Source organism: Scyliorhinus torazame, chromosome 13, assembly GCF_047496885.1.
Source record: "Scyliorhinus torazame isolate Kashiwa2021f chromosome 13, sScyTor2.1, whole genome shotgun sequence".
Lineage (NCBI taxonomy): Eukaryota > Metazoa > Chordata > Chondrichthyes > Carcharhiniformes > Scyliorhinidae > Scyliorhinus > Scyliorhinus torazame.
This window is the reverse complement of record NC_092719.1, coordinates 163,599,931-163,624,075: the sequence shown is the minus strand read 5'-3', so window position 1 is coordinate 163,624,075 and position 24,145 is coordinate 163,599,931. Positions and strand designations below refer to the sequence as shown.

At 40.4% G+C, this 24,145-nt stretch overlaps 1 protein-coding gene across 1 annotated transcript in view; it reads right to left on the bottom strand.

The window, feature by feature from the left end:
• The window catches only part of LOC140387636 (calcium-dependent secretion activator 1-like), a 591,860-nt gene that overhangs the window by 120,876 nt on the left and 446,839 nt on the right, over positions 1–24,145 (bottom strand). Inside the window, exons 16-23 of the mRNA XM_072470831.1 lie at positions 22,846–23,002; positions 21,459–21,600; positions 15,553–15,687; positions 12,851–13,006; positions 12,124–12,271; positions 9,530–9,604; positions 8,540–8,623; positions 6,602–6,634 (exon numbers count right to left, since the gene is read on the bottom strand). Coding sequence (XP_072326932.1) covers positions 6,602–6,634; positions 8,540–8,623; positions 9,530–9,604; positions 12,124–12,271; positions 12,851–13,006; positions 15,553–15,687; positions 21,459–21,600; positions 22,846–23,002 — 930 coding nt within the window. The remainder of the gene's footprint in view (positions 1–6,601; positions 6,635–8,539; positions 8,624–9,529; positions 9,605–12,123; positions 12,272–12,850; positions 13,007–15,552; positions 15,688–21,458; positions 21,601–22,845; positions 23,003–24,145) is intronic.

Below are 24,145 nucleotides of genomic sequence, written 5' to 3'. Positions count from 1 at the left end.
GACCACCTCTGAGCACCATATTGTGTTGCTTTAAGGATGTAAATGCATCAGCCACTCATAAGGGAGTGGGGAAACGCTTTGTGGGTTAATTTATTTAGACTAAGCACAGGAGAGAAGATATACATGGATAGAAAACGTGAAGACATCAACAGTAGAGCTGTGTGTGTGTTCTGCTCAAAGGCAAAAGTGGAACAAAGACTGGATCGCACAACACGCTGAAGGACATAATTGCCAGACTGGGCTTGCAGCAGGTGCTGCAAGATCCAACACAACGGATAAACCAATTTGAACTAATCCTCACCAATCTAGCTGTCGCAGATGCAATTGTCCATGGCAGTAAGAATGACGAATGCACAATCCTTGTGGAACTGATATTCTGTCTTCATATTGGGGACATACTTTATCATGATATGGTGTAGTAGGTGTAGGAGGGAGAGTTTCAGTTACTTGGATAATTGGAGCACATTCTGGGGAACGTGGGACTGCACAAACAGGAAAGGTTACACCTGAACCAGAGGGGCACCAATATCCTGGGAGGAAAATTTGCTACAGCTCTTCGGGGGGGGGGGTTTAAACTAATTTGGCAGGGGGATGGGAAACGGATTTGTAGTCCAGGAGATAGCGTTGCTGGAGTTCAGGAAGTTGAAGTTAGTGCAGTGCTAAGGAAGGTACCAAGGTCACAAGAGTGGACCTGCAGGCATGAAGGTGGTTTGAAGTGTGTCTACTTCAATGCGTGGAGCATCAGGAATAAGGGTGGTGAGCTTGAAGCATGGACTGATACCTGGGACTATGATGTTGTGGTCATTACGGAGACGTGGATAGAACAGGGGCAGGAATGGTTGTTGGAATTTCCGGGTCCTTAGATGTTTCAGTAAGATTAGGGAAGGTGGTAAAAGTGGTGGAGTAGCATTATTAATCAAGGATAGTATAATGGCTGCAGAAAGGCAGTTTGAGGAGGATCTGTCTACTGAGGTAGTGTGGGCTGAGGTTAGAAATAGGAAAGGAGCGGTCACTTTGTTAGGAGTTTTCTATAGGCCCCCAAACAGTAACAGGGATGTGGAGGAAAAGATTGCAATGCAGATTTTGGATAGGTGCGGTAGTCACATAGTAGTTGTCATGGGTGACTTTAACTTTCCAAATATTGATTGGAACCACTATAATTCGAATAGTTTGGATGGGGCTGTTTTTATCCAGTGTGTGCAGGAGGGTTTCCTCACACAATATGTGGATAGACCAACAAGAGGCGGGGCCACATTGGATTTGGTACTAGGTAATGAACCGGGCCAAGTGTTAGATTTGGTTGTGGGAGAGCACTTTGGAGATAGTGACCGCAATTCGGTGACTTTCACTATAGCAATGGAAAGGGATAGGAACTTACGGCAGGGCAAGATTTATAACTGGGGGAAGGGTAATTACATGCGATTAGGCAAGAATTGGGGAGCATAAGATGAAAACAGGAACTGTCAGGGATCGGCACAATTGAGATGTGGAGCTTGTTCAAGGAGCAAATACTGCGTGTCCTCGATATGTATGTCCCTGTCAGGCAGGGAGGAAATGGTCGCGTGAGGGAACCATAGTTTACAAAAGAGGTTGACTCTCTTGTCAAGAGGAAGAAGGGGGCTTTTGTAAGGATGAGGAAACAAGGTTCAGTTAGGGCACTTGAGTGATACAAGATAGCTAGGAAGGCGCTCAAGAAAGGGCTAAGAAGAGCTAGGAGGGGGCATGAGAAGTCCTTAGCAGGTAAGATCAAGGAAAACCCCAAGGCTTTTTACACTTATGTGAGGAATAAAAGAATGACCAAGGTGAAGTTAGGGCCGGTCAAGGACAGTAGTGGGAACGTGTGCATGGAGTTTGAAGATATAGAAGAGGCTCTAAATGAATACTTTTCTTCAGTGTTCACAAAGGAGAGGGGCCATGTTGTTGAGGAGGATAGTGCGATACAAGCTAGTAGGCTGGAGGAGGTAGATATTCGGTAGGAAGATATGTTAGAAATTTTGAGAAGCCTGAGGATAGATAAGTCCCCTGGGCCTGATGGGATATATCCAAGGATTCTTTGGGAAGTGAGGGATGAGATTGCAGAGCCTTTGGCTTTGATCTTTATGTCCTCACTGTCTACAGGAATAGTGCCAGAAGACTTGAGAGGGGCGAATGTTGACCCCTTGTTCAAGAAAGGGAGGAGGTATAACCCTGGGAATTATAGACCGGTTAGTCTCACTTCGGTCATAGGTAAATTATTGGAAAGGGTCCTGAGGGATAGGATTTATGATCATTTGGAAAGATACAGCTTAATCCAGGATAGTCAGCACAGATCTGTGAAGGATATGTCTTGCCTCACAAGTTTGATTGTATTCTTTGAGGAGGTAACTAAGTACATAGATGAAGGTCGAGCAATTGATGTCGTATACATGGATTTTAGTAAGGCATTTGATATGGTCGGCTCATGCAGAAAGTAAGGAGGCATGGCATAGGGGAAATTTGGCCAATTGGCTATCACATAGAAGACAGAGGGTGGAGGTAGATGGTAAATTTTCATCCTGGAGCCCAGTCACCAGTGGTGTACCACAGGGATCAGTGCTGGGTCCTATGCTATTTGTGATTTTTATCAATGACTTGGATGATGGAGTTGAAGGTTGGGTAAGTAAATTTGCTGATGACACCAAGATTGGTGGAGTAGTGGATAATGTGGAGGGCTGTTGTAGGCTGCAAAGAGACATTGATAGGATGCAGAGCTGGGCTGAAAAGTGGCAGATGGAGTTTAACCCTGATAAGTGTGAGGTGATTCATTTTGGTAGGACAAATTTGAATGCGGATTACATGGTTAACGGCAGGGTTCTGAAGAATGGGGAGGAGAGAGAGGTCTCGGAGTTCGTGTCCATAGATCTCTGAAAGTTGCCAACCAAGTGGGTAGAGCCGTGAAGAAAACCTGTTGAGTGTCAGCATTTATTAACAGGGGGATTGAGTTTAAGAGCCGTGAGGTTATGCTGCAACTGTACAAGACCTTGGTTAGACCACATTTGGAGTATTGTGTGCAGTTCTGGTCACCTCATTATAGGAAGGATGTGGAAGCATTGGAAAGGGTGCAAAGGAGATTTACCAGGATGCTGCCTGGATTGGAGGGTAGGTCTTATGAGGAAAGGTTGAAGGAGCTAGGGCTTTTCTCATTGGAGCAAAGGAGGATGAGAGGTGACTTAATTGACGTGTATAAGATGATGAGAGGGATAGATAGAGTGGACGTTCAGCGACTTTTTCCTTGGGTGGATGTAGCTGTTACAAGGGGGCATAACTATAAGGTTCATGGTGGAAGATATAGGAGGGATGTTAGAGGTAGGTTTTTTATTCAGAGAGTGGTTGGGTTGTGGAACGCACTCCCAGCTATGGTAGTGGAGTCGGACACTTTAGGAACTTTCAAGCGTTTATTGGATAGGCATATGGAGTGCACTAGAATGATTGGGAGTAGGTTGATTTGATCTTAGTTTCAGACTAGTTCGGCACAACATCGTGGGCCGAAGGGCCTGTACTGTGCATGCTGTACAGTTCTATGTTCTATGTTATGTGGCACCACCAACGGGCTAAAAGGGGTAATTCAGGTCAGCTCAAAACTGGGCATTCTTGAGGTGCTGTGGACCCTCAGCAGCAGTAACAGCAGAATTATATTCAAACACAATCTGTAACTTCATGGTCTGGCATATCACTCACTCTACCAGAGCAATCAAGCAGGGGACAGGAGGCCAGCCCTGATCCAATGATTGGTGTAGATGAGCATGCCAGGTGCCAACACCAGGCATACCTAAAAATGAGGTGGCAACTGGTGAAGCTACAACAGTGAGGTACACACGCAGAATGCTGTAGGCAGAGCTAAGTGATCCCACAACCAATGGATCAGATCAAAGCTCCGGAGTCCTGACGCATCAAGTCATGAATGCTGATGGACAATAAATCAACTATCAGGAGCAGAAGGCGCTATGAACACCTCCAACCCATGTGATGGTAGAGCCCAGCACATCAATACAAAAAGGACATTTGCAACCATCTTAAGCCAGAAGTGCTGAGTCAATGATCCAACTTGACCTCCTCCTGAGCCCCCAGAATTACAGCGATCAGTCTTCTGTCAATTTGATTCATGGCAGATGATATCAAGAAACAATTCAATTTAGGTATCTTTTCTTTATTCATTGGATACAGGCGTTGCTGGATAGGCCAGCATTTATTCCCCATCCCAAATTGCTAATTTCAGAGGGCATTTTTAAGAGTCAATCATATTTCTGTGGATCGGGAGTCACATTTGGGCCAGATCAGATAAGGATGGCAGATTTCCTTCCTTAGTAAACTAGATGGGTTTTTACGACAGTCGCCAATGGTTTCAAGATCATCATTAGATGTTTAATTCCAGATTTTTATTTAATTCAAATTCGACCATATGCTATGGTGGGGTTCACGTTCGGGTCCCCAGAGCATTACCCTGGGTCTCTGGATTTTAGTCTAGTGACATTAACACAATTCCATTACCTCCCTTTGTTATTAGTCCTCTGCAATTGTTGGCAAATGCTGTCCTTCAGTATGGCAACGAAACAAGGCTTAGGTGTTCTGATTATACTATGAATATAATTGGATAACCCAATTAATGTGCTATTGTCAGAAAACTTATGCCATTCATGTAAGTTAACTGCCATAACTCATGCTTTATTAAATAGACAGAATTGTGTGTGACTTTAAAGGTTAATAAGGTGCTCTGTACTTATATTTCATTTTATTAGCTCTGAATCAGGAAATGCAATTTTCCTGTGTTTTTTTAAAATCCAAGGCAGTTAATTCACACAACTTTGTCAGTAAGAGATAATCAACTATCAACTGTTTTTTTCTCACAAGGCAGAAAATGTAATCTTCAAACTCACTTGTAGATTTACAGCTTTCTTATACCGCCAAACAATCAAATTAGCAGGCTGTTTTCAAGAGGTGGCATTCAGATATCTACAGTTTCCATCCTAAGTATATACTGGTAAGCTATTGCTGTGAATTGGTTTTGCTAATGAGATATATTTAAGACCACAGGGTACCCATTCAGGAGAATATTTGATTGCCAGTCACCAGAAGTTGCAGTTAGTTAGCACACTTCAGTCTACTTTCCAGGGTGCAAATGAGCATGGCTTTAGGAAGGAGCAAACCTGCAAGATTTTTGCATAAAGCAAACAATTACAGAGCAAAGGAATATATTTGGCTCTCAGGATCATGACAGTATTATTTGCACCTGCTGTTCCAATGATGGGGAAATTATTCAACAATACACCAGGTGAAAATGTGTTATCAGAACAATCCATCTCTCAAAGCCATCTACTGATAATTAGATGGGCAGAACATCTTGTTAAATCACTGTCGTTTTTCTCAAACAAACAAGTCCTCTTGATCAAACAGTCAATAGATTTACTTTGCAGTATATATACTGAAACACTGCAAGCTTTCAGAAGTGAGGAATATTTCACAAGCTTTCACCAGTTGGGCTTCCTGGCAGAATTAAAATGTATTCCTTTCAAGAAAATTTAAGAAACTGCCTGCTCCTCCTGATATTAGTTTGTCAGAAATATACTGCAGTCACAAACACCTACATCGCCGGTTCAGAAAATAAACATTTAAATTAGACTTCCATCACTCTATCAAGTGAAACATTTATACAACGTTCCAAAAAATAGAAATCACAGAGCCTGGAAATGTGAGTGAGGTTGTTTTCTTCCACAGGTAACAGATAGGCAGTAATAATCGCTTGGATTTAGTATCCAGAAAAAAAAGGGCACAGGGAAACATAAGTTTGGTTTTCAGGCTGTGGGCAGTATTCACGTGAGTTCCTGTACCGCCTGCAGCAGTTTGTGCTTACTGAAAAATCTCCTCAGCAACTCGACATTTTTTCTAAAATCCAACAACTTTATCCTGTTACTAGGAGAAAAATAGGCTAATGATAATTCGGGAATTAATAACAGCTAGGTAATAACTGCAAAGTGTAGTGCCCAACTTAATTCTCAAGGCACAATTCCTATTTAATTTATGCTATTAGCACAGATGCTCACACTCACACTCCAAATGGAGAAGTATTGTGTCGATCCAGAGGCGAACTTGGGGAGTGAAGACATCTCTTATAGAGTTCAACAGTGGCTAATGAGTGCTGGGAATTGTCTTGATGCCCCGGCCCAGGGAAAGGAAATACTAGACAGTCTGGGATTTTTGTGGCTCTTCTAGCAATGTTACTATGATCAGCAGCATTCCCATAGAAATACATTCCCAACGTCTTCAGGACTGAATGTAAGAATATTGGGCAAACACTGCCTAAACTTGACTATTATTGAATCCTTCTGCATTTCAGAGGAATTGTTGTCTCTCTATGGTCTAATCCAGTAAGGCTGCAGCAAAACAATAATCTGAACCAATTTTAAGGACAGAATAAGTCTCAGATTGTCTCATTAGTTCTTTCTCTAAACCTGGTGCCTGAGTTTGACAAACTTTATTTATGTAAAATGGACCTATTCGTTTATTGTCAAGCATCTACATGTTTCAGAATTCAGGGGTTTAGCTTGCATGTCAACACAGAAGCTGATAGGATTATAGCCACACTTACGGGGACATCCACATACTTGGAAGCTGCTTTCACCTTTAAAATAAAATAGAAAGAAGGACGATGACAAAAATACACAGCAAAAATATAATATTAACTTAGTGAGCAATTTTTGAGACATTTAAGAAACCTGGGGCGCGATCTAACCGAATTGCACCAGAGTACCATGTCCAGCACGTTTAGCCCACTGTTTCCTGGTGCCGAGAAAGACCACATTATCGAATGGGATTCTGTCGCAATCCGGGGCCTCAGCTGGGAACGCCGGCGAGGCCGTGCCTAGTCCCATTTCAATTCCTCAGCGCAGGATGAGATAGGGACAACTGCCCCCCTACCCCCCCCAGCCCCCCCCCCCCAGCCCCCCCCCCCCCCCCAGCCCCCACCCCTTCTCACCAATAAGGCGGTCCTCAGACCCCCACCCTCACAACTTCACAGGGCAAGGCACCACTGGACCCAATCCCCCGTGCAATGCCAGCCTGGCACCCCAGCAGTGCCACCTGGGCACCTTAGCGTTGCCAGACTAGTACCTGGGCAGAACTACCAGCAGTTCCAGGGTGCCATCCTGCCCGGAGACCAATCACCTGGGGGTCTCCGATCCCCGGGGAGACCTTCCCAAGTGCCGTTCCGCCTGGTCCCCATTTGTGGGGACCAGTACTGAATGGCGCACGCCTAAGTGTCAGAGGTGATGGGGTTAGATCCCAACACCTTGGGTAGACCAGACGAGCTGTATATTAGAGTAAGACTAGCTACTCACTCTAATATGCAGATTTGGCAAAGATTGATTCCGCCCATATTTGGCGGAATCTAGATTGCGACGTCTTGCGTGATCTGGTGGTGAGCCGGGTAAATCCCGGAAGAGGCCACTCCCGGCATCTACTGGCTGTGTTGCGCCCCCGTTTGGGCGGGACACGACCGGTAGATTGTGGCCCATAAGTAAGCCCATAAGATGTAGGAACAGAAGTAGGCCATTCGGCCTATCAAGTCTGCTCCGTCATTCAATGAGAACAAGACTGATGTGAAATGATAATCCTCAACTCTACTTTCCTGCCTTATCCCCATAATCCTGGATTTCTTTAGTGATTAAAAATCAGTCTATCTCAGCCTTGAACATACGGAATGGCCCAGCCTCTGTAACCATCTACGGTAAAGAATTCTACAGACTCACTAATCTCTGAGAGAAGAAATTCCTCCTCATCTCAGTCCTAAGTGGGTGACTTCTTACTCAAAGATTATGCCCTCTGGTCGTAGACTCTCCCATGAAGAAACATCCTCTCAGCATCTCCCCTGTCAAACCCCCTGAGAATCCTATATGTCTCAATAAGGTAACCTCTCATTCTTCTAAACTCCAATGAGTACAGGCCCAAACTACTTAAACTCTCCTCATAAGAAAATCCCTCCATACCCAGGATCAATCTCGTGAATCTCTTGACTGCCTCCATTGCGAGTGTATCTTTCTTTAGATAAGGGGACCAAAACTGTTCACTGTTCTAAGACATGTCTCTTTGCACTTCAGGAAATGACTCGAGTGGAATCTTCAGTAACAGTCATAATAAAAGTGGACTGTATAGCTTACCAGATATTCATGTTTTTACAGGTATGATTCTACACATTAGGCCAAACTTTAGACATGGAGATGAATGGAGAGAATCCAATTGCAATGGCACAAGATAAATTTAACCTTTCTTTTGCAAGCTGTACAATAAGGTGAAATCTCACATATGGGGTTGTTCCACAAAATTTTGGCAGATAACCAGGAAGGTGGGTAATTGGGCGTATGTACACCAGAGGTTCTACTGTACACCCTACAATGCAAATGCAGCATCATTAACTGAAAACTGAGACTATTTCCAAATTATTTTTTTTCTGAACAAGAAGAAATCTCTATTTTAATTTTCTCTAAATAATACCAAGAACAATAAACTAATTAAAATACTTTTTTCTTACAGTGAATGACAGAAAAGATGAGAAGAGTGTCCCTTCATCGTATCTAGATAGTTTGGACAGCACTCCTTCCAAAATTGTGACAAACTAGGGAGAGAAAATGGTTAGAAGCACATTAACTTAATTGGGCTTAACAGTTCTGTTTCTTCTAATCTTAAAAAGGTAATTGTTGCCTCACAAGGTTGAATAATCTAAGCTTTAACCTATGTCTTGCGTTATTGAAGAACATGAACTCCATGTTTGGTTACTTTCATTATCCAATGAACTGCTGTATATATCTTACTATTGTTGCAAATTGGATACTCAATTTTCATATGAGTATAATCCTATTACCATTTCTCAGTTACATTAGTAAAAATGCTCTTTGTCTACTCATTTCCTATAACTGAATCAATTAATAGGAACACCCATAGAACATTTCTTTAATTCATTACCATTTTTGGAAGGTTCTTTAACACTGCAGTGACGATGATATGTGCTTGACATCAACTAAGTAGCATTTAACAATGATTGCAATAATAACCAGTTGCTTGCTAATTATTCCGTTAAACATTTAGAGAAATTAGAGAGTGACAGTTGAAAGTTCCATTTTAAACATGGTGAATCCATGAAACTGGCTACTCTATGTCTGAGATTTATGATATCCAATTCTGAATATTATCTGCATGAAGTTTCCCATTGAATTTAACTCTTACGTGTGTCTTATTAAGACTTCAGATTTCGGGCAGCACGGTGATGCAGTGGTTAGCACTGCTGCCTCACAGTGCCGAGGTCCCAGGTTCGATCCCGGCTCTGGGTCACTGTCCGTGTGGAGTTTGCACATTCTCCCCGTGTTTGCGTGGGTTTCACCCCCACAACCCAAAAAATGTGCAGGGTAGGTGGATTGGCCACGCTAAATTGCCCCTTAATTGGAAAATATGAATCGGGTACTCGAAATTAAAAAAAAAGACTTCAGATTTCTAAGACAGTCCTAATAGCTATTTTGCACTGTACCTTTGCAACCATGAGTGTTATCATTTCTTTGACAGTTTCTTCAATTAACTCATCAATCTTAGAATGGTATTGCCGCTGAAAAGAATAGAAAAAAACATGGGCAAAATGGGATATTCACTTTGAAAACAACATGCTAGCTGAGACCTGTCAAGTCTTCACCTTGTAAAATTTGCGGTTTTCTCCTCCACTTGATCGCCCTTCAGCCACAATGAGGGGTTCTCAGAGCAGGTATGACATTTGCTTTGAGCATACCCTTGTTGTAAATCCATCCCCACAGTAAGCAAGAATGGGGCATGAATCACCTCATGGTACATTTGTGCACCTCTAACAGTATTTCAGATACTGGAAGCCTTGAATGCAGAATGCGACTGATACATTAAGCTTTGGCACAAAGAACATGTCCCTGAAGTTACAATATGCAATGTTGGCATCAAACATTTTATGTGTCTGCCTCTCTGCTATTTTAGTTAAAGAATAAGCTTACCTAATCTGAAAGGGTAATGTCTCTCGTAAAATAATAGAGTGGCATTTCAGATAAGCATCTTTCAGTATTTGTATACTATTATCCAACAATATAACATGGCCCATAAAACTAAATTCAAATAAATATTAAATCAATAAAAAGTATTAAAAATAAGTTTTAAAATTACAATTCTTAGTGTATTAAAATTATACTTCCTCTCTATATAAACAAAACTAGTATTTCAGTCTCGATAATACATCCATTGTAAATCATTTGGAGTCATGTTTAAATAATTCGCAAATCAACTTTCAATCGAGAAAACAGTAGAGCAGTGTTATTGTGCAGAATTACCGATTAATTTCCAGAAAGAGTTTTTCAATGTGAGAATTAATTCCTTCAGGATATATAACATGTTTCTGATAGGCAACTAGCACAACCAACAACAGTTCAATTTTCTGAGTACATACATTTTACAACTAACTAACTAATCTATAATTTAACAGATGAAAAACGGCACTATTATATCTTTACTTTGAAATGATGCCATATTTATTCTCATCTGATTTATGCACAGCTCACTTTTTAATTGGTCTTATTAATTAACTGCAATTTGTTTGAAATAATAAAAGGATCGATGTACAAATCTGATTAAAGATCATCGTTCAATAAAGGGTTGCTATCATTTAATGCATGAAAAATATAATCTTCACAAGCTCATGATCTTAATGTTTCATGAGCTTTTCTCAGACCCCACTGTAAATGAAGTGGGATCCTGGCAGACATGCCACCAGAAATAGAGTAACAGGCTGAAAACAGACATTTCTTGTAATTGCTGAGAGACCATAAGAACCCCCACGCAATTTCAAGGACCTTGATAGTGTTGTCACATTTCTTGTAAATATGCTTTTGTAATTAGGACATTGAATACAAAACAAGGAAGTTGTTAGAAACCTTTACAAATCACTGGTTAGGCCTCAGCTGGGATAGTGTTCACAATTTTGGGCATCACATTTTAGGACAGATATCAAGACCTTGAGGAGGTTGCAGGGGATGTTTACATTAATGGTGTCAGGGAGAGGGTCTTCCATTATGTGGAGGGACAGAAGAAGCTGCAGTTGTTCTCCTTAGGGGAAACCTGATAGAATTTTAGTGTTTTTGATGTAGAAAGTAGGGAGAAGACGTTTCTTCTTGTCACCAGAGGCCATAAACTTAAATAAAGTGCAAAAGAGTTTTTCTTCACACAACAATGTTAAAATCTGGAATGCACTGCTGGAGAAGGTTGGTGGAAGCAGATGTCAAAGGAATTAATACTTCAATAGGACTAATTTACACACTTATTGGAAAAAGATGAGTTGTGGAACTGAATGGATAGTTCTTTCAAAGAGCCAGAACAGGCACAATGGGCTGGTTGGCCACCTTCTGTGCTGTACGATTCAGTGATTGCTGATTAAAAAATGCTTTGCATTTTGAACTTTAAAAAATCAGCTTTGGACATTTGTTGAATTCTGCTTCAAGTATGTGTCAATTCCACTGAGTCCTGTGTATACCAAGGTTAACACAGAGAGTTAACAAGTTAATGTTCCAATATATAAATTCTACAAATAATTTTTCAAAGAAACAAAAGCTAAATAAACAGTCATTGAAAATTCTTAATGAGGGATAACCAGATTAAACTTCAGTTATTGAATAAAATTTCAACAACAAAAGAAAAATCATTAGAGGTATGTTTGTTGATCTTACACTTGGAGTGGAGTGCTGTGCTGCAGTGGAGAACTTAAGTTGCTATTATTTGAAAGATGTTATTCTGTTAATCCTGTCAAATCAGAAATATCAAGCCGCCGTGGATGTTTATTTATTTCTATTTCATATTATTCCACAATGAAATTAGAGAGATCATACTGTGCAGATACTCTTGAATAAAACATTTATGCGTTGTTACTGTGACACAAGTTTTAATATTCAAAGGGTTAATGTTTAAAGAATTATACAGAATATAATTCCTCTTTATGTGCAGTATAAATATTTTGCTTTAAAAGTTAACATTTGGTCATAATGTGCTCCAATTGAATCTGAGTTATAGTGTAAGCTCCTTATCGGAAATAATTATTTTTGTGGAAAAGTGTTAACTTACTTCCTGGCCCACCTCCATGCTGCAAAGCTTTGTGGACTGTGTCTTGGCATCTACCATCACATTAAACATGGTGCATATTGACTGTGGGACACGGAAATCTGTTGACCTGCTTGTCTTCTGTAGCTTGGCTTCAAATGCAACCCTAGTTCTATGAAAGAAAGGATTGTTTTAAAATCAGAAATAGCATTCAGGGCCATCTGTCAGGGGCACATTTACAAGCATGCAAATAGTATGTTTTTACTGAAAATATTAATTATTTTCATTTTGTATTCATCGTAACTTTATAGAAAAAGTGTCAATTACAAATTACCTCCAAATATATCTTTCTATTTTTCTGTACAGTGCTATCTAAAGTATTCCAATTACTTTTTACTTCTACCTCAAGTGAAACTGGTAGAGGCAGCTTGTGAGATTCTAGCATCATACTTCACACCACCTCTCTATATGTTACTCCTATTTTTGGGTCTAACCATGTTACTAGTGAACATTCCCATGTAATATCCAAATCAGGTTATGTTTGGAAATTGACATAATATGGATTGTTGACAGCAACTGATTGACGTGCTGTGTCAAGCATGCCGCTGTAATACAACAAGGTTTCCTTTCTTTCTAAATTGGCAATCGTTAATTATAATTAAATCTTACAGATAATCCACTAAATGGGGATTATGCTCTCAGACAAATACTTGTTGGGCTTGCTTTCCATTTCCTCTGTAAGAAGCCTAACCTTTTAACACATGACTCAATCATATCGCTGGACATGAGCTTTAGTCTTTGCTCCAGGTGTTTTGCAAACTCCTCCTCTGGCCAATGCAGATCTCTAATGAAGGTCTGCAGAGCATCCAGCTTCCAGAATAAATCTTCTGACGTTCCTGAGCCATTGCTGCAAAAACAGGGAAAACAGCCGTCAGAGTAGTCTCAGGCTACTGTCACTGATTATGGAGACTAATGCCTGGGGTACACAGCAGTCTTAAGCAAAGGAAAGATGTTGGGTAAAAGGTTTTCATTGTCAAAACTGGATTTTTTTTATCATACACCTTATCTGGTTTGTAGTCTCATGCTATGCAACACTTAACAATTCATCCAACTGCAAAGGAAAAGTTTTAGAAATTGCTGGAGAACAAATATGTTTATTAAAAGTGTATGGTAAAAAGTAACCTGGGTTTATAACCACAGGGCATGTGTGGTTATTTTGTCTTGTGATTTCATGCATACTTAAACATGTCTCTCAAAACAAGAACAACTAGCTGCTGGGATTCAGGTGGCTTAGTGGTAACTAGTGGTGGGCGAGGGTTTGCTATTCTCTTGACCTGTAACAATTTAGGCCACTTAGCCAACAGCTGTCGTATTTTGGGACATTACGAATAAATAATTTTGAAATATTCAAACGTGCCTTGCCACAGAAAACCCTGAGCATCATCAAAATATGTAGGCTAATAATGACCAATACCCGTTGATGAAATGTACCCATGTAATTCAAAATTCTAGCAGCTTGGCTTCACTGTGAGATTTGAAACACATTTTCTCATCTCATGAAATGCATCCTCGCAAACCACTAATGCCAACACTGTACTTTTTTTTAGATGTTGTACACACCATGCATTACCATTACTGCTGGCATCATCTTCAGAAACAACATATGGCAGCGTGTGTTTCCAATATGATGGATGCCAGCTGCACTGAAGTAATGAATGCTTCAGAGCGTGGAGAAAGCTACCATGGGATGAGAACATATCCCAGCATGCCAAGGTAACCCTCACCTTCTGGGAACTCTGTGGTGACAGGAACATATTCCTAAAAGGGTTCATTTGTTTTGGGGACTCTTAATCAGTTGTGTACAGCAATTACAGTTAAAGTAATTTATCTACTGCATGATAAGGATTGGAAATATTGCATGAAAGGGATTAGAAATAGTCCAGTTCCATTGGAAAGATACAGAATCAAGCATTTTAGTCTACTTAATTTTGACATAACATATCCATGTCACAACAAAGCGCTTTCTGCGAGCATACTGAAGTTTAAAGCCATTACTTCTGAGGAACCAAGAATACAACCACACAATCAAGAATTACGAGCTGTATGTGTTAGCAGCCTAATTTCTCTCAAGCTCTATAAAAAGTACACTCCATCCTCAATATAATAGATCTCAGGAGCCAAATATTAGACACATTATAATGGGTTAAATGCTGTATTAAATGTCTCATAACATGGTATAATATATAAGACAAATACATTGTGAGTCAACATACAGTAGTCTAAAATCCGAGATAGTGCTAGAATCGGGAGCCCTGTAATGAGAATGGGGTGCACTCTAAAGATTTGTTAACGGTTGTTGACTTAGTTTTCCTCAAATGATTGATCCATATCTTTCCAAACTATCACATAGCATGCAAACAGAGGAAAATGGAAAAGCACTTATGCTTTCCATTTCCGTGCGTTTCCTAATCTAGTCTTCCATATAGTCAACCCGGCATGAAAATGCTTTTTATTGTTTTTGGAATGATTCCACTTTGCAGTGCTGTATCCTGTGCTTTGAGCAATTTAAACACATTTAAACTGTTAAATGTGCATTCATGTTAACAACTTTACACATCACTTTGTTAAAATGTTTCCTTTTAAATAATTCAAATCGGGGTATTTACAAAAATGCAAAAATTACAAGGGATCAACCATCTTTGTGAACCAAAATGAAAACCTTTTGTTTTTGTGTCTAGTTGCTTAGTTCCTAATTATATAGTGGTGGTATTGGCAACCAAACATTGTTGCAGTTAAACCACTGCACATCGTATCTAACTCACTGAGATTTAGGGGTGCTGAATATTGCCTCAGCAAAACTAATATTAAAGCTTTGGCTGGTATTTTTGATGATCTGTGAGACACTGAGTACTGTAATAAGATGTTTATATGCTAAGTATGGCAAAGAAGTGACTTGCAACGACACAGGAGCTGTGCTAGAGCTGCATTAAAAAAAAAAAAATGTGGATGATTAATAAGGTCTGATATAATACATCATCAGTGTTGTGTGAGACCTCCTGGGTTATATGTTGGCTAGCATATACATGAAACTGAAAAACACCGCTGAGAGAATTTTCCACTCCCAATAGATGCAAACATTTCAGAATCAGAGTCTTATTAGATACAGGCTTCCAAAATTATACCTTTTCTAAAATCTTAAGAGAAAAAGGCTTGTTCAAAAGTTAACTTTAAAAAAAACTATTCGTAAATAAGGAAACGGCAATGTTAATCTTTAAGTATTTAAGCACATTTATTCACTGCTTTTATTGAGGAATCTAAAACATGTATCCCCACTGAAAGGTGAATAGCATTTCTGGTTTAATTTACTTTTATCCAACTTTTTGATTGCAAGTACAGATTCATGCCAGGTTACTATCAGTGACAAATCAGACCTAACGTGTATTGAATACACACTCAGCATCATATATATTGGCGATCCATGACGAAGCAGAAAAACTAGGCATTTGTGGGAGGTTAACTGGTAGATTTGGTACTTTGGGGAGATTCACATTTGGTAGATTCACATTGGGAAGATTACTTGTTAAACTCCTGTGGAAGAAACAGACAGAAAGAAAATACCATAACAGTGACAATGTAGATGCAGATGTGGAAGCATGTGACACCCCCAAATAAATTTGCAAAACTATCAAAAAATTCACAGCAAAAAACTAATTACAAAAAAAAATCACGTTATTTAAGCATGTGTATGTGAAATGTGTGTTTGCTGTGGATTTTCTGAGTCTGCAGTAGCAAGAAACAAGCAAAGTTAGAGAAAATAAGAACGAGGGTACCACGCATCAAGAAGCTTAGAAGCAAATAAGTAGATTTTGGACAGAAACAAAAGAAAACATAGCTTGTGGCATGAAATATGTTATTGCCTTTAAATAACAACTAAATGAAAATCATCCTTTTGCACATTCGCAACATCCCTGAATGTGGCGAAATCTTAGACTTGTGTGCAGTTTCTGCCTCTATTAGCATCCGTCGCCACATTAATGAAGCTTTCTTTCTAATTTCACTTTATATGCGTAATAAAATTTAACCCCCAAAATATCTGACTACACCCAAGGGCAGCAGCCCTGCAAAAAAATGTACAGATATACCGAAGGGTAGAAAGAAATCTCAACTATCATGTTGCAAGTAGGCTAAAAAGACATCTCATCCCAGAACTATCATCAAATTAATACCTTTTGTTGAAAATGCATTTAATAATCATAATAAAGTGGATAATGAGGATCTTTTAGTAGTCCATACAATCCCTACAGTGCGGAAGAAGGCCATTCGGCCCATCGAGTTTGCACCGACCCTCTGAAAGAGCACCCTACCTAAGCCCACTACCCACTCTATCCCTGTAACCCCACATCTTTGGGCACTAAGGGGCAATTTAGCATGGTCAATCCACCTAACCTGCACATTTCTGGAAACCGGAGCACCCAGAGGAAACCCACGCAGACATGGGGAGAACGTGCAATCTCCACACACTCACACAAGGCTGGAATTGAACCCGGATCCTTGGCGCAGAGGCAGCAGTGCTAACCATTGTGTCACCATACAAGGCTGGAATTGAACCCGGATCCTTGGCGCAGAGGCAGCAGTGCTAACCATTGTGTCACCATCTCGCCCATGGGTAACTAATCTTAATAGGTTTATGTGGATTAAATGTATGATTCACGGAAATGCATGTCAAATGCAAAACTTCGGAGTTAATATAATCATTGTCTTTTCAAAATGCTAAAGTTGCATAATATAATGAAATAGCTGAAAATCAGAATTGTTACCATGTCAGAAGATGCCAAAAGTAAATCACTAATGGGGTGAAATACAAATATTTAGAATTCTGAGCAATGTTAGCGACAACCCTTATTTTTAATCTTATTGAGTATATAGAAGCACAAACAGTACACATCATAAGATAAGTCTATACCACATTGGAACTGGAAAGGCCTGGTAACTTTTTCAGCAACTTTTTCAAATTACCACATTTATCGCCAATAAGTTGCATATTGGTTTGTGTAAACTTATCCCACTAGAAACTCAGCCAGTGTGGGTTTTCTACCCATATTATTTTAATAGCAGTATTAACTTCATTTTAGAAAGTGTATCCTTTGACTCTAGCCTTACATTTGTTACACCTCTCCAAGCAATGATGACCTCACTGTGGTGATAGATTCACTAGCTGGAGTGAATAATATACACCTGGATAAACACTGACACCTTGGATTCATACTTAGTTCAAAGAAAACACAAGAATTAGAAGCAAGAATAGGCCACTGTACCCGCCATTTGATAAGATTATGGCTGATCTCCATTTTCCTGTCTGCCCCCGCCCATTACCCTTGACTCCCTTGTGATTCAAAAAATGGAAAGCAACTTGGAACTGTTAAGGTCAGCTTGATTAATTTAGTCCCCTAGCGCCCTGATCCTAAGCTGGCTAAATTAGTGCCTATTAATAAAACCAAAAATCAAGGTCAACTTATTTCTCAAGCCGAATTAGTTCTGAACAGCAGCCCAAGAATCGTTAGCATCATTTAGCAATGGGAGCACTTGTCTGTGAAATACACCTGTCAAAGATTGTCAGGACATTGGCTGCAATAGCCTGATATTCATTGACATCACTGGCACAGTCAGGGATAGACATCAGAGGAAGCTTGAGGACAGCACCAATTAGAGGCAAAATGAGGAAAGAATCAGATTTGCCTCCACATTACCACAATTTATGATACTGTTGGCAGCAGGGCAGAGGAAGACAGAATCCAACTGCCGATTGAATAGGCACAAATGGCATGTATTTTGCATAAGTTTGACAGTATTGTCAAAATAAAAATGACACATGGTCTTTAAATTTAAACAAGTGTCACAGGATCTTTTATATTTACCTGTGAGAGTAGACTGTTAAACTGAATAGGAATAGCAGGTTGTGAAGCAGCACGGTAGCATTGTGGATAGCACCATTGCTTCACAGCTCCAGGGTCCCAGGTTCGATTCCGGCTTGGGTCACTGTCTGTGTGGTGTCTGCACATCCTCCCCGTGTGTGCGTGGGTTTCCTCCGGGTGCTCCGGTTTCCTCCCACAGTCCAAAGATGTGCAGGTTAGGTGGATTGGCCATGCTAAATTGCCCTTAGTGCCCAAAATTGCCCTTAGTGTTGGGTGGGGTTAGTGGGTTATGGGGATAGGGTGGAGGTGTTGACCTTGGGTAGGGTGCTCTTTCCAAGAGCCGGTGCAGACTCGATGGGCCGAATGGCCTCCTTCTGCTCTGTAAATTCTATGATATCTAATACTCAACGACGTAATCAGTAAATATACCCTCTAAGCAAATTACAATGATACTTATTTGTATGGATGCCATAAATGCTAATGGCACTAACCGGTTTGTATGGATTTCATTGGCAACACTCAATTAACATTCAGTTAATTGAAACCTTTAGACTTATGTCCATATTTAAAACGAAAAAGCTGCACTTTATATTGAAGTATGAATTAACACCTGTTCGGTTACCAAAAGAACACAAATAAAACTTTATTAGAATGTCTAGTAGGAATTTTCCCCCAAAATGGCAAAATGTCAGGTTCTGTTGTAAACCGCCATGTTTCAGGCAGGTTTTCCATTGAGATCTTCCCACACTTTGCCATTTTTAGAAGGGGGCTTGTTTTGCGCCATCATTGTGAGTGGCAGAACCTAAAGAGGCAGATGAGCCCGGCTCCACAGAGATGGCAAGCTCTGCCTCAAAATGAAGTTAAAGACCGCCCTCACGCCATCAATGACTGCCGGCATCAAACCACGCTCCCCCCTCTCCCAAGGATCGTTGGCATCAACAGCGTTCCAATGGGCCTCCCTATGGACCCTGCTCCCTTCAAACCCTGTCCATTAGCAGTGCGGACCAGGCATTGTCCCCAGGCAGGGTGCCAGAGGGCAATGTCCCTGACCACCCGGAGGCTACATTGACCTCTGAGCCCCTGGCGTGCTCATCATTTCTGGTCTTCGTTTTTGGATACCAGGAGTGATTCCTCCCGTTCAAGGAAGATGCGGTGTTAAGCTGCTGGGCATGAACCTGATAATGTTTTCAGGAAGCAGTTAAATATAACATTTTGGGCGAAGGGGATCAAAGGACATAAAGGAAGGCGGGATCAAGCTACTGAATTGATGATCAGCCATGATCATACTGAATGGCTGAGCAGATTTGAAGGGATAAATGGCCTCCTCTTGCTCCTATTTTTTATGTTTCTATGTTGCCATCAAAGAAACTCTCATTCTGAGATCTCCCCTGCACAAAATCCTTTATGGACCTCTCACAAAGTTTTCCAGCCATGATGGGATTTGTGCCAGGGCTAGAAAATCACCCTCTATGTAAACAATTTATCTCAAGGGTAAAAATTATTAGAACTTTGGGTGCTTTTTGATTTTCATAGGAAATCAGACAAGAGGCTGCAATTTATGTGCCATTGCCAGGTGTGTTTTCGGCAGTGGGGTGGCACATAAAATGGGGATGTGGGTGGATGCTGAATTAGGCAGCACCCTGACAACAGGTTACCCAGGTCAAAGGAAGCTCACATGGGCAGTTGGATGAAATGGGCAACCCAATTTTTAAAATAAATTCTTCACAGGACGGGAAGGAGGGAGTTGGGAGGGTGGGGTGGGGGCTCTATCATCACGACTGCCCTTTGCCGATTGTGGGTCAACCTCCCCCCTAAGATATAATCCCTCCTTTATTCCTACCCACCTAAAGCCTAAAACGCGTCCCCCATTCATTTAACCAATTCACGCTGCTTCTCTATTAACCCACAGCTTTCCAAGTGGAAGTCTATTTTGTTCTTCATAATGGTTTCCAAAATTTCCAGCACTGCTGTTAGGTTGATTGGCCAGTAGTTTCCTGGTTTATCTGTCTTCCCCTTTCTTGAATAATGGCCTAACATTAGAAATCCTCCAGTCCTCTGGCACGAGTCCTGTATCCAATGAGGATTGAAAACTTGTGACCAATGCTCCTGGCACATTGATCTTTCCCTCCATTGATAACCTCGGACACATTCCATCTGGACCATGTATCTTAACAACTTTCAGTAATAGTACATCTTCTCTATCTATTACTGTCCTATCCGTAACTTCCCTTTCCTCAATAATGTTGATTTCCTCAGTGAAGACAGATGCAAAGTACTTATTTGATACCATGCCCTCTGCCTCTACACTGATGATTAGATTTAGTTTCCCAAGTTGAACTCAGAACCTCGGGTTACTAGTTCATTGAGATAATCATTAAACTAATGTGTCTATACAAAAGTAGAACGTTGCTGTTCAGATTGGGGGTTTGTTTACTGAGTGAGTCATTAGAGGAAAATGAAAGAAATTTGCGAATGTAAGTTCCTTTACTTTTGTTCACGCTTTTACTGGGATGTTGGCGTAGGTTGCTGCATGCTATAAAGTACGGAACAAATTCTCAACAGTGCAATATGTCGTTGGAAGGAGAGGGGCGGGGGGAATTTTCAGCAGTTTTCCATCTGCATCCAAAGTGAAAATTACTCCCATGGTTTCCAACTCGTGTGCCTTTTATACGTCACAACATTACATAATTTAGTGGTTTTATGTTGTGCTTAATTAAGTTTGCTCAACACAGTTTTAAAATTTAGTCAGACAATTTAAATGTGAAACATTTAAAGGAACTCTCCAGGCTGTAATTGACTTTTTCACTTTTAAGTTTCTAACCAGAACTTAAGTACTTAACCTTAAAAACACACCCTCTTTTCATTTTATTTTTAAATTTAAATTTTCTGGAATCTTCAGCTTTCCTTTCCTATCAAATTACTCCTCACAGAACTAACATGAATTTTAATTGGCAAGTCTGCAGCCAGACTTTCCAACCATATGAATCTGTGTTCTGATTACAACAACTGAACAAGTGAAACACTGTATAATTGTTGAGTTATGCTCCCACTCACGACAAACATACGTTTTGACTACCTTTGTTTTAGCACATAGTTTACAGTCAAGGCATTGGGGTTTCTGCACTACAAGATCTTCAAGAGTGACAGAAGAAACCAAGTGGTAGAAAAAGCAAACCGTTGAGGGAAACATTTTGGACAATGTGGAAACAACCAAAAGATAATCAATGAAACAATTACAGCAAACTGAAAACAGCCTGGAGGTTTTCTTTAAGTTGAATGCTGATAGTTAAACCTAATTTTGCATCAAGAAGTTCAGTTTGAAGATGCTATGCTTGTTCACATAAAAAGTTGATATCCTAGCTTTGACTGTAAGAAATTTAGTTACCACGTGTAAATCTTCATCCATCAGCATCCAAACCAAAAATATATCATAGGAGGTGCCCTTACTTTACAGGTTCCCATGATTCTCGGTCAAAGCCCCTGTGAATCGACTGTGCAATTGATGACTCCATCAAGTCGACATATCTAACCACAAGAGGAGCGAAGACATCTTGGAGGTGTTTGTGGAATTTTCCATTTAATAGATTATCTGCAATTGAGAATTGATAAACAGGTTTATTAAGTTACATCATTAGGAATGTAGAAGATTAGGAACAGCAGTAGGTCATTCAATTATGCATACCTGTTCCACCTTTGAACGAGATCATGGTTGATCTGTACCTCAACTCTATTTTCCCACCTTTGCTTCATATCCCTTTGAACCCTTACCTTAACAAAAATCTATTTTAGTCTTGAAAGTTCCAATGTCCAGGATCCAGAGCCTTTTGGGGATGAGTTCCAAATTTCTACCACCTCTTATGTGAAAAAGTGCTCTTTGATTTCACTCTTGAATGACTTAACTCTAATTTTACGATTGTGACTCCTTTGTTCTTGATGCCCCCAACAAAGGAAATAATTGTTCCACATGTACTCTAGCAAAGTTTTTGAAACATTTTAAGCACTTTGTCTTCTATACTCAATGGAATTCTAGCCACATTGGTGCAAACTGTCCTCATTATTTAACCCTCTTAAACCCTCTTATCATTCTGATGAATCTGTGATACATTCTCTCCAACAATATTAGGTAGTACTCTCTGAAGAACCTGAATGGGAGACAGGATAGATTGTAAAAACAGTTTACAATTATTATAATCACTGTGGAACGTTTTGAAAAATCAGCAACTGGTTTAGGTAGTACAGCTGCAACAAGTGCCTGAACCGAGAAACCTAAGACCAGCCTGAAATTTTACTCAAGCCTTGTCTAAATGAAATATGGGAACTGTTGGTGCCTGTTGTACTAACACATCCGTGGGAACAAATTCCAGTTATGGCCTCCAGTATATGGCAAGGATGGATGGAGGAGGGGGGGCAGTACAGTGGGGGGGGGGGGGGGGGGGGGGGGAGCATATTGCAATCAACAGCACTCATGGGTGCTGTGCAGCTATGGGGAAAAGTGACATTTGTTTGGGCTTGCCTATTGGGTGGTTGCCAATTGCTATACCTTACCTACATGAGGAAAACCTGGGTGGGGAAGGTTCAGTGCCTGCTTGCCCAGTGTAGCCCAATTTTCAAAAAGGTCTCAAAAACAAGCATTAGTCTCCTCAATAGTGCATGCAAAGAGCATGTGTTTTCAATTATCCTGCCACACATTCTCAAACCCAATTACATGCGGTCCTCTATGGCTAAATAAAAATGATTGTTGTCATGTAGAAGTGAATTAATAAGGTTAAGAATGAATCAAGAAAATAATCGTAAAACATGAATATGAAAAGTTTTATTAAAATGTGATACTTACATTCACTCCTCAGGAAATCATTGAGCAGTTGAAATAATGGGAAGCTGTCCCAGGTGTCCGGGGCCTGTGTCTCCAAAGCAGCGTCCATATCTACTGCAAACAGTGACAGGAAAGTCTCTGCATGTTCAACCATCAAATCTGACCACCAAGCAAAGGCCTTCGAAGGACAAAGCCAGAGGAAAAAATAAGAATAAATACAAATAAAACCTCTTAACCACTTCATAAAGCTCGGTAGTAATCTGAATTGAGTCTAATTCTATAGGGTAGATGTTCATATTAGGGAACCAAAGGAGTTATTGTAAAGAAACAAGAATCCTGATATGAGGCTTCAATAACATTAGTCACTTTCTCAGTCCAATTCATTCCGATGGCGAAGTCGGGTCTGTATTCCCAATCTTTGCACAGTATAGGACATTACAATCATTTGCAGTCTGAGCAACATATATTTTTGTTGTTCTCTTAACAATAACTCACTGAAGTCATGCCATTTACCAGCTTACTACAAGACAATGCTTCTTTAGGTATTTTAGCTACTTTTAGTTTGCACTCCAGATACTCATGCAGCTAAGACTTGTGCATGCTTTCCAGCCTTTGAGGCAGGCTTCCAATGCGTTTGGGGGAGTTGCATTCACATTCTGGGTGACTGAGATGTGAATGTGTTGAAAAATGCATGCATGTTTGTTGTGTATTTGTTGCTGGCTAGTAACATGCAACATGAATAGTGCCAACAAAGGAACTTTATACAATAAAGGCGTAATGCCAGTCTCATTTAACAGAGATTCTTCTGTCTATGTTCTTAAGGCCTTATATGACATTCAATAGTATACCATTTTTAATAACTGATCATATAAATGAAATTCTATTTGAAATTCTGGAATTAATGTTATGCTCATATTTTGTAGTTTTCTGAGGTTGCTTACTCTGGATTCCAGCTGGTATGATAAGTGAGTGCGGTGCACCTTTCAATGATTTCTGGTAATATCATTCTGGTAATATCGTTCTAAGGCCAAGGGGTAGAGGGCTCTAAAAGACAACTGGAGTTAAAACCTCCAGCAAGTCTCTTCCTATCCTGTCAGCTTGTCCGCTCACCTCTTCTCATTGCTGTTGGCCAAGTCCTACCTAGGACTGTGTTTCTGTGGAACTCAAGTGGAAATGTCAGCCAAGACTGTGAGTCATACCCAAGTCTCCCAATCTGTGGTTTGGTTAAAGAAAAGTTGATAGGTGGCACTATGGGGCTACTGTCTAGCCGGAATAAACTAAATGGCCCAGAAGTTCCTGGAGTGAGACATCACGCAGCGTC